Genomic DNA, 12102 nt, shown 5'->3' on the forward strand with positions numbered 1-12102 from the left:
TATTTATACCTATTTTGGAAGATTTAGGTAGCACTCCTTTGAATAACATGCATTTGTTTAAAACAAATTTAACTCCAAGTTGATTTATATTTTGAGAAACCTTCTACAGTTAGTTCATTCCATTGTTTTTTTAAAAATGTGCAGGATAACAAATACACTTCTCTAAGGTCATTCTATGAAATATTCATTGCACAAATTACCATGAGTGAATTTGACCTTTTGGAGAAGATGGATTTAACTTCATACCTTCTCAGGCTTATTACTGGGCATTTATTCTAAGCTTTGAGAACAAGTTTGATGTAGTGGTTAAGGCACCAGTCTAGAACTGTGAGTTCTAGTCCTGCTTTAGGCACAAAGCCAACTGGGTGACCTTGGGCCAGTCAGTCTCTCTCAGCCCTAGGAAGGAGGCAATGGCAAACCACTTCTGAAAAACCTTGCAGAGAAAACAGCAAGGGTATGTCCAGGCAAGGCACAAAAGTTATATAAAATAAAATTCTAAGGCTTTGGTCACTGTGTATAATAAGAAATTTTAGAATTCAAAATTTTTATAAGCCCATCTTGAGAGTTATCCTCATTGAAATCTTGTCAAGTACTGAGATACCTATTTCTGTAGGAATCAGTCTGAATATCTGAACTTAATTCTTTAATGTCACAAAATAATAAACTACATAAAATATTAGGTTACAGATATAATTTGGACTTTTTAATCTTTTATCTACAAAAAGTTTGTTTTTATGATATAATTCCAATTTTAAAAAAACATCCTAAAAATAGGAGAAATCTCTTTCTGGGGGTGGGGAGTAATCTGGGCCTTTCACAGTAATATGATTTTGGCTTAACTGAGTTCTAAAGCTGTTTTTAAAACTTTTATAGAATGAAAATATGACTTTAAGTTAGAGTGCTTCTTAGCACTCGGCATTTGTTATTCAGTTTCTTGTACAGATGCTGACGTTGCTGTTCAAGCAGTTCCAGAGTGGTTACGAGTTGTGGAGGTATTAACAGTGGATAAGTAACTGTTTTTTAAAGGGAGTTGATGACATTTATCTTAGTTATTTGTACAACCTCTGAAATAGTCAGCCTGAATGTCCTTTCATAAACCAGTGAAAGACTGCCTTAATTATCATGTAATTACATGCATATGATTGTAAAACAAAGTTTACATTAAACACCCACTGTTTTATGTATAATGGATATCTCAAAGTATGTTGCCTGCTTTGGTTGGCTGCATCAGTCCTGCTGCTGGAAATCCAACTGAGGCATGGATCATTAACTCATATGGGTTGGATTTGTCCTATTATTGCCACATTTTGGACTGAAGTAAACGGACTTGCTAATATGACTGATAGTTATATGATAAAGATATACATGTTCTTATTGGCTAAATCCTTAGTATTTGGAATGTATTAAGACATCAAGAACTGTGGATTTGGGGGGCATGGAGAATGACTAAAAGATCATACAGTATTAGAAGGATAAATCTACACTGATTTGCAACAACAGATTGTTGACATCTATTATTAGTCAAAATCTGAATTATGGTGGAAGAGGACAATCATCCCAATATACTGTTCTTCATCAAGAGTAACATTTGAATTAGGATTCCCACCTCCACCCCCCCAGTATAGATGTGAGGCAGCAGAGTTTGGAGCTAGTGAAAATATAAGTATTTTATAATTGCAGAAATGTAGAAATCTACTTCAGTGGCTAGTTAATTGTACTAAACGTTTTTCCTCAATCATCTGCTTTCATATTTAGACTATTCTTGGATTCCTGTCTTTCCCCAAGTTGATGTTCTTCAGATATGCTGGACTTCAGGTCCCATAATCCTATAGCCATCACAGATGGTAATTGAAGCCCAACATATTCAGAGGGCACCAATTGGGTAAATTCTGTTCCAGACTACTCTAGGCCACTAATCCAAAGGGCAACAAAACATTTTGGGACTATGAAACCTGGGTATAATACCTCAAAGCCTCATTGATGAATATATTTCTAACTTAATCCAGAAAGCCTTATGGAAAAAACATCTGTGAGGGTATTAGAAGGAAACATATGGAAAAGGAAGTGACTCCTCAGAAGGCAGCAGAAGATTTACATTATCCTCCATGAACTTCCATGGAGTCCTATGTTTACATTTTATCACTGTTTCCTCAGACAGCTCAGATTAAGAAGTCTGCATGAGCTCATGTTCTTGTTCATTTTGAATATGAACTGTATTTGCCTTTAAAAAGCATTTTGATAGTAGGAAACAAAAGGGAATAGTAAAGAACTTTAATGCAGAGTAAATTATGAGAGGATTCACATCCCTCTTAGTAGGTCAATCTTCTCAGGCTTATCCTTTTCTTGTCTACAGAAAACAGGTATGCCCATTTTGGGGTTCAGTTTCTGAAATTCAAAAACGTTAAAAAAAATAAAAAACAGAAGACATTTGTCAGAGTAACATCTTGGCAATTTGTCTCAAGGTTTTCCTTTCCTTCTTTCCCATGCATTTTTGAAAAATATTTATAAAATGTGTCTTAGTGGTTTCCTTTCTATTATGCTTTTTTTACAGATAGAGTATGTAATGAAAAATGCAGAAGAAAGCTGGGAAGTGTGAAAATGTCCCTTGCTTTTTGGTACCCTGCTCTGAGATTAATCCTTCTCTTAAAAATCCTGAGGAAAAAAATTAAAACTGGATATTTTGGATGAGATCCTATGGCTTGGTATTTTGTCAAAAGATGGTTTCCTATTTCTACACTACTAGTCATTGTGATTATGACTGACATTTCTGTTCTCAAATGAAATAAGGGATGTGTTTGGTTTTAGAATAAAAGTTAATAACTAGAACAGTTTTGGAGAAAAGTTAATCACTCCATTTCCAATAAAACTATTGCTTAGTATTACTAAGCAATAATCCAAACTCATTAGGCCATGCCATCATTATTTTTGTAGCAAATCATTTTAAAAAAACAGCTTGTGACAAATGGAAATTTGTGGGTTTTTGAAAATGATGTTTTGCTTGGGGATAGTGGGTGGTGAAGGAAAAACTCTGGCCTCCTTGTGAGTACACCAGAGCAGTAGAATATGAATGTCTGTAGGCTCCGTGCCTGCTAAGCACAAGGCTGCTCTGTTGAAGGAGCAGGTGTGGGAGCTGTAAAAAAAAAGGTTGAGGGAAATGGTAGGTGCTAGAGGACAAGAAAGGGAAACGCTAGAGAGAAAGCACCTGCTGGATTACCCTTATCAGTACAAACTCCCTGCCCTGCCTATGCTGCCTGGCCTGGAAACTCATTGTTCCAGGCAGAGAAAAGAGCCGGTTCCTCAAGGTGCAAAGCCTTTCTCAGAGGGAAGGAAGAGGACCAGAGTCTACACAAATAAGGAGCTGCTTATACACCCAAAGCTGAGGCTGGAAGGTATATTTGATTGTTGGTGAGAGAGCAGGAGAGCAAGCTCCAAACTACTACTCCAGAAGGGTTTACCTTCCTGGTGAGGCATTTTATTTTGAATGTTATTTTGAGTTCTTAGTTTGGACTGCAGAGGCTCCAACAGTCTGTTTTTATTTTCAAACCCACTTCCTGAATGCTCATGAGGCTGGGGAGAATAATCTTCAGCAAGTTCTCTACCCTGTTACAGAGTCTAGTGTTTGCTTTTTGTTACTTGACATCCAGGTCCCCACCTCTCTGTCTACAAGGTCTCTACCATACTGGTGTTGAAGTGGGATCGAGAAACAACCTGGTTAGTGACCCATGCACAAAGTGCAAGCAACTGACCCATGAAGTGATTATCAGAGGAGATCCCTTGGGGTGCCAAACTATGGAAATACATGTTGAATGCAGTAGAACTACACCCTAAAATCCAGGCTTACTCTCAATTGCACCAGCAAAGCAGCTAGCCACAACTGAGAATGTGGATGGATGTGTGAACAACAGATCACTGAGATCCTGCCTAGATTCTGCTGGGAGAAATCATATAGAGTAATCTAAAGGGTAGCTGGCAAACACAACGAGAGAGAGCTTAGCAGACTGAATTCTGAATTCTCCATATATATTTTTTTCCTGGGAATTGAAGGTGCTAGCAGGATTTAATTAATATTCACCAGCCAGATATATAATACTTTTCATGAAATTATTTCACTGGGAGCTCACCCTGACTTCAGCCTTCTTAGCATTTCACCACTGCTGGGTCAGGAAAGGCTATCAATCCTGTTTTCCTGCTTACCAGCTAAGCGCACCTTCTTCTAATCACTTATGTTGCACTGGATATTGGATAACCACTTTGGCAAAATGTTTTTTCATCCAAAATTTTTATCTTTTTTCTATTTTAGCAGCTTTATTTCAGCACCCATCCCCAAGCTAAGCTTTATCAAGGAGCTTGCTCACTTACCATTAATTACAAGTGTACTAACTCATATTCTGTTCTACATCCTTCTCACTAAATTTACTTCAAGTGGACATACGTCAAATATTTTTATATTCTCATTTTCAATAAAGTGAAATTTTCACACTAAAGTGCAAGCTTTCATGACATTATACCATCTTAGTAAATGGCCAGAAAAGGTTCACATGCTGACAGGTAATTAAATCATATTTATTTCAGATAAAAACTGATCTCAGTTTTGAGCTTTTGTGACTTTTCCTCATTGCCACTGGAAATGGAAATAACACTTTTGATTTTCAGCTTCTCTTCCCAGTTCATGTAAAAAATTCTGTAATTGTACTCTATGATAATCAAGCGAGAGTAACTGTAACCTGGTTCTGTGTCTCAAAACAATTAAATAGATCAGAGCATTTCTTGCATATTCATTGAAAATGTGATAAAACAACCTGTTAATTAAATAATGCAGGAAAAAGAAGTTACTGGGTATCTAAACTGATGAGTTCATGAAGTGATATGTCATGGTGTATTGTTAGTCTTTGCAAAAGACAAGTTTGTTTTTCTATCTGCATAGAATTATTTGGTCATCCTGTTGTAAGTACTGTATAAAATGTGTATTTCCATTCATTATATAGTAGTGTTACTAGTAGAGGAGCATGACAAATGATTACAAGGAGCTGAATTTAACATATGCCAAAATAATTCACTTTTTACCTTAGTTGGCTTCTTCTGGACCACTTGCTGTGGCTGCAAGAAACAAAACAAAAAACAGATTATATGGTCATACAGTGGTCTGTAGGATATCATGCTCCTGCATACAACATCGGAGGTGGAGTGCAAGGCCAGCACCTCTGGACTCGTGGAGACTACACATATGATAGGCATAGACCAGGAGGGTGGGGGTCTACCAAAACTGTATAATTCATGCATTAAAATATTAATATGTAACTTAGAGAAATGTACATTAGTAAAACTTGCTATACTTTCTGGCTAAAGTGATATATATGGAAAAATGCAATTTTAACATAATATGCAGATGGCATATTTATCCTTGCTTACAACTACATGTTGATAGATTAATGCATTTACAGTACTGAGGTTCACATTTACAGCACACATTAAATGGAATGTCAGGTAATTTGCGTATTCTAATTCATACATATAATTTAGCTGCAAATACATTATTCCATTTATATGTGTAAACGGCAGCTATGCCATACTTAACAGCAAACTGAACTGGTTCTATTGTTCTTTCTGGAATTCTGAAAGATGCCATAGTTTGAAGAGGAAATATTACAGCAATGTGAGACAAATTAATTTCAGACTCAAAATCTCAAATTCAGTTCCTTTCCATTTTAATCAAGGAACAGGAATAGTTGTAAATCTTTATGTGGCTTTTCATTTGAGTCTAAGTAAATTCAATTTATTTGTCTGAATCTACTTAGAACTTTAGGGTGGACAGAAGCCCATGATAGAAATTGGGCTGGAATCAGCAACTTTCAGCTTCATGGGCAACAATTCCATAAAAGGGTTACCAGATCTATAGTTGAAGCATCTTCTGGAGCAGTGATGTGTTCTTTAATTCTGAAATGGGCTAGATATTGCATCCTTTTTGATATGAATGGCTAAAAATTATTTCCTGTTGAAACTGAGGCTGTCACTGAGCAACTAGTGCATCCTTCCCCAGTTTAGTATTCTTTAGCTGGCTGGAAATTCTGGGACTGCAGTCATAATATAAAAGGCACCACGTTGGGAAGTGTTGTTCTATTTTGTTTTGTTTTTGTTTAGCTTTGGCTAACTCTCTACTGACTAAGGCTCAACTTGAGCATCAAGCAAGATGTTGTATATACGTCAAGTTCATAAGATGCTGAAACAGATCTCTATATAGGTATAGCTGATACTGTTCACTACAGTACTAGTGGATTCTGGTGCTGAAAAATAATATTTTTACGTATGCAGTTCAATCAATCAATCAATCAATCAAACCTTTACTGGCATTATAAAAGCAATAAAATATGCAGTTACGTGGTGGGAATATCAAAATAGGGAACTATTTTCCAATACAATCTCTCTGAATACTGCCAAATCTCATAATGTGTTGATTTCTTCTATATGAATGTCTAGGATTTTAGTGGAAAGTTTGGGAAACAATGAATTAGGGCATGGCAATAAACACAAGGAATAAGCATTCACTGCCATCATGAAAGGAGATATTTGAGAACTGCTGAGGGTAAGGGGTAGAGCACTCATTCCTTCGCAGCGAATTTGCTTTAACAATTATTATGGAACCAAAGTCCATATAATCCCACTGTTCCAAATTTTACAATGTTCACAAAGGGTAGAAATTCCGTTGTTGTGTATCAAAAGCAGCAGCTAAGCGATTCTAGTTTTAAATCTAGAATAGACGTATCTGGCACATACTGACTTACTTTGTTAAACTAGGAAGAATATGTGTAATCTAAAATTAGTATCTGATCCCCACCCCCTCACCCCCCGACACATACACAAAAACTGGATCAGCTTGCTGAAAATATAAAATGAAATCGTGAAAACAAGTGATCTTTTCTTGAAATGAGCAAGAGAACAAATAAAAATGCAAACGGGGGGTGGGGTTGGGAATAAGGCAGAACTAATTTATAGAAGAATAACCAATCATAATTCCACGCTTTCTAAATCACAAGCAGTAATCTCGTTGGCAAAGCTGTTATCGGTATTTTAGATAGGAAAAGCCCTGCATGAGTAAGATTCCTCTAAACTTTGGTCTGCATCCAATCAAAGTACAATGTTTCCCTTTGCTTTTTTTCCATGAATGGCTGCAGTATTGTGCCTCAGTTCAGTCAGACTCCTCTTCTGCAGTCATTCATAAAAATAAAAACAAATCAAAACAAACGCCTACAAAAACTTTCTGAGCCCAGTCTGGAGCCAGTGGGTGCCAGAGGCTGAGAAAACATACTGGCAGCTCCAACCCTAAACAGCATTTAAGTATTCAAGGATCTGCTTGGTGGTCTGTAAAGTATGAAGTGTTGTGTGGAAGGGCAGCTGGTAGAATTATGTGACACATACTAGGCAGTAAGCCAGAGCTGGCCTTGTTTCAAACATTGTCTTTCCTCTCATTGAAGTGTCAGGGCCTAATTCATGGAAAATTTGGTGAGTTGGCAGCTGTTTCAGAGGATTTCATTGAGTTGCAGTGTGCAGGAGTCATATGAATGCCAGGAACACTGCCAAGAAAGAGGGGATTTCTGAGCAGTAGAAACCAGTTAGCTTACAAGAATGTCTGTGGATTTGATGTGGTTTTGGAGTAAACATGTGTACAGGTGTAATCAGCAGGAGAGGGGCAAGAGGCAAATGGACTCTTAGGATCAAGATTATTAGAAAAGAACCACTTATCCAGCAGCATCTCTTAGGTCTCTTCCAGTGACCAAAGTCATGGTTTGCAATAAATACTTGTGGGCAGAACTACGAAAGATTCTGGGTCTGCATGTGGCTCGTGACTTGAGATATAACCGGATTCTAAAGAGAGGCTGTTTGTTAGGGTTTAGAAATAAAACTTTTTTTTTTACCGAATATGTTGTTTATACTTGCAAAACTATTATGAATAGTTAGAAAAAATACTTTGGGGTAGCAAGTACTGAAGGACAGCCCAAGATGTTGTCATTGTAGCTATACTCTTTTTTCAGGTGTGAAATAATAAATCATTAATGCCAGTAATTTAAAGGGGAAAGTTAAGCTAGTTCCTTGTGAATAATATCCAAAACTGGATATTCTAAAACAAACTAGACAAAAGTTGGCACATGGATGAAATACAGATAGAAATGAGAAAAAGGACAACTTCTGACAAAGGGGGAAAGCCCCAATTGAGAATGCGCCTTTTCCAGATACTGCACTGCTCATAAACATCCAGTTACAATGATACTTAATATTTTATAAACCGTTTCACATATCACATCTTTTCTTATTATTACATTTGGGAAAAGGAACTATATCTCCTGAATGCCAAAGTCCGTAAGATGAATGATGAGAAAATTTTCAACATGCTTTAAAACAGTTTAATTACATATACATGCTAATGACTAGCAAATCAAATGCACTAGTGGCAATGGTAATGTATTATCAAACCAGAGGGGGTTACTCAATCCTCCCAAATAATCTGTTTGGGCTTTGGATTTTAGAGCAGTGGTTTTTTTCCGTCAGAAGAAAACTGAACAGCTACAAACTATAAAACAGCAGTCTTTAACCTACATCTTCCCTTTTTAAATGAGTAATCAGGAACATAATAGTATGCAATAGCATCCATATAATAACGAACTTCAAAGAAGATGCATGATGGGGATCAAAAAGCAATCCGCCACTTAAGATTCTCTTGCCCTAAAGATGGAGTTGCTGATCTTCCTGCTGATTATTGTCATTACTCTGAGGAAGTAAATCATGTGTGTTTTACATCAGTTTATAACAGGAGCTACATCAAAAGGGAACTGGATGTCAGAATTCCCAATTCCCAAATCATTCTGGAATGGCAGAGTTCTATTCTGCCCAGCAACTGGCTTTATTCAGAATTCCCAAAAAGTTTAAACATGTAATCAGTCTCTTTTTAAACTGAGCTTACAGTGCCTGTGTAAAATGCTGTACCTGGCAAAAGATGTATAAAAGGAAGGAGTAGCTAAGGAATGTGCTCCAGCCATTTAGTAATTCACAATTACTTTTATTTCCTTTTGCTAAAGAAGCATATGCCCTGGTCTCTGGAACACAAAGTCACAATTTCTGCCTAAATTCCATTTTTGCAGTTAAATAGCCAACCTAGTGTTCATAAAGACAAAGTATCACAAGTGGCAGAATTCACCCTAATTTATAACATTTATATTGTGAATGAGATTTTTCTATATTTTCTTTCTGCTTTGCATTATTTGTAGATTTTAATTCAAATAATATAAAAGGGATCATCCAAATAATCTTTGTGAGTTTGTTAAATGACTTCAACTTATTTTTGTAGGAAAATTCACCATAATGTCTGGAGCTTGCAGTGTGGGAATATGCCATTGTTTGGTCAATTACAATATAAACATTTTAACATGTATACTATTACTTTTGGGCATAACATTATGAAGAACAATTATTCAAAATGATTTGGAAGGATACTCTTTACACATTCAAATGCACTCTCATAAAAAGCTCAAACAAGTGGCATTTAGAAGATACTAATAAATTGACCATGGAAAATACTGCCTATAAATGTTTGTTTCTAATTCCAATTTATATAGCTGCCCATCTCATATATATGACTCTGGGCAGCTTACACACAGTTAAAATATTACAAAACAACCTACAATACATAACAACACAAAAACATTAAACAATACAAAACAATACAAAAACATTAAAAAATCATAAACCATCATAAAAATTAATAAAATTCACAGCTGAGGTAATCACATCTTTAAACAACATTCAGTACAACCACTGTACTGGCTCTACCACATTCCCAGGTCTCCAGGCTTGTTGACAGAATAATGTTTTCAGGATCTTTCAAAAGGCTGGCAGAGTTGGGGCCAATCTATGCCATTGCTGCATACTCTTCAAGTTTACGTTCTCAGTCAGATATTGTTGGGATTGTGACATTTTTCAGTGTTGAGCAAAGTTCTTGCTGCCATGGCCCTGTTTAAGATCACACGTACCCTTTTGGGGAAGTTGGGCCCAGTGGCTCACCTACAGGGCTGTGCGGAAGAGTTTTCTGAGCATCTGCAGGATAAAATTGCCCAGATTCGCTCCAAGTTGGACTCCAAGCGTCAAGCAGGGTCTGTGGAGATGCCAAGGGAACGTTCTTGCCCAGTTATCTGGGAACAGTTTGATCCTGTTGGACCTAAGGAAGTGGACAGGATCCTCCAGATTGTGAATGCCACCACCTGTCATTTATATCCATGCCCCTCCTGGCTGGTGAAGGCAGCCCGGGACGTGACATGTGGTTGGGTCCATGAAATGGTTAATACATCTTTGGGAGAGGGGGTGTTTCCGGTGCCTTTAAGGAGGCGCTGGTGCACCCCCTCCTCAAAAAACCATCGCTGGACCCAACTGTGCTGAACAATTTTTGTCCAGTCTCCCACCTCCCCGTTTTAGGGAAGGTGATTGAGAAGGTGGTGGCGTTGCAACTCCAGAGGATTCTGGATGAAACGGATTATCTGGACCCCTTTCAGTCAGGTTTCAGGCCAGGATATGGGACAGAAACTGCATTCGTCGTGCTTATGGATGATCTCTGGTGGGAGCGGGATGGAGATAGTGCATCCATCCTGACTCTTCTTGATCTCTCAGCGGCTTTTGATACCATAGACCATGGTATCCTTTTGGGACGGCTCAGGGAGTTGGGGGTGGGTGGCGTAGTTTTGCGCTGGTTCACCTCCTTCCTCCAGGGCCATTTCCAATCAGTGGTGATTGGGAGTAAGAGATCCGACCCTTGGCTCCTCCATTGCAGGGTGCCGCAGGGTTCGGTTCTCTCCCCTCTCTTACATAACATCTACATGAAACCACTGGGTGAGATCATCCGTCACCATGGGATGAAGTATCATCAGTATGCTGATGATACTTAACTGTATATCTCCATCCCGGGTGAGGTAAGGGATGCGGTGACTGCCCTGTCTCAGTGCCTGTGGGGGCCTGGATGGGGAACAACAGGCTTCAGCTGAACCCTGGTAAGATGGAGTGGCTGTGGGTTGATGGCTCCTCGGTTTCCGGGAAATTGTCATCTTTAGTTCTGGATGGGGTGGCACTGCTCCAGACAGACCCAGTGTGTAATCTGGGGGTTCTTCTGGACTCACAACTCCTGCTTGCGGAGCAGGTGGCAGTCATGGCCTTTGCTCACCTTTGGGTTGTGTACCAGTTACGACCGTTCCTGGAGCGATAGGCCCTCCGAATAGTCACTCATGCCCTCATCATCTCCCATATTGACTACTGCAATGCGCTCTACATGGGGCTACTCTTGAAGGGTATCTGGAAGCTTCAGCTGGTCCAGAATGCGGCCGTGTGGGTTATTTTTGGTACCCCTATATCGGCACCTATAACACCTTTACTGCGCGAGCTGCACTGGGTGCCAGTTTGCTTCTAGGTCCAATTCAAGGTGTTGGTTATGACCTTTGAAGCCCTACATGGCATGGGGCCAGGTTACCTGAGGGACCGTCTCATCCCCATAATATCGACCCGCCCCACCCGGTCAGGCAGAGAGGGCAAGTTGCAGACCCCGTCGATAAGAGAATTCCATCTGGCGGGGTCCAGGAAGCGGGCCTTCTCTGCAGTTGCCCCCGCCCTTTGGAACATCTTGCCCTCAGAGGTGTGGCAGGCGCCTTCACTTCCGACCTTCAGGAGGGCCCTGAAAATCTGGTTTTGCCATCTTGTGTGGGGCGGGCAGGTGGGCAACCATCTATGGGGTTGGCTCGCACCTTAGAGCCCCTCCCACCTGATCAGAATTTTTAACCTCTTGGATTGTATACTTATTTATGTTGCATTTTATATTTGTAATTGTTTTTATAGATTTTAATTGTTATTATTATAGTCTTAAGTTTATTGTAAACCGCCCAGAGTCCCCCTTTTGGGGGAGATAGGCAGTAGCAAAATTTGAATAATAAATAAATAAATACATACAGCTCATTAAATTATTATATTTCTTGTTCATTTTTTTCCCCTGAGATTATACCTAATAAGAAAAGTTGTGGTTTCATTTCAAATTTAAATTCCAAGATTTTATGCATTATGCTATGTATGCATTTCCAG

The 12102-nt window shown here is 38.7% G+C and overlaps 1 protein-coding gene across 1 annotated transcript in view; it reads right to left on the bottom strand.

Annotated features, from left to right (window-relative positions):
• HMGA2 (high mobility group AT-hook 2) overlaps positions 1-12102 on the bottom strand; it is a 130325-nt gene that overhangs the window by 9939 nt on the left and 108284 nt on the right. The window contains exon 4 of the mRNA XM_063309237.1: positions 5065-5097. Coding sequence (XP_063165307.1) covers positions 5065-5097 — 33 coding nt within the window. The remainder of the gene's footprint in view (positions 1-5064; positions 5098-12102) is intronic.

This window comes from Candoia aspera, chromosome 7, assembly GCF_035149785.1.
Source record: "Candoia aspera isolate rCanAsp1 chromosome 7, rCanAsp1.hap2, whole genome shotgun sequence".
Taxonomy (NCBI): domain Eukaryota; kingdom Metazoa; phylum Chordata; class Lepidosauria; order Squamata; family Boidae; genus Candoia; species Candoia aspera.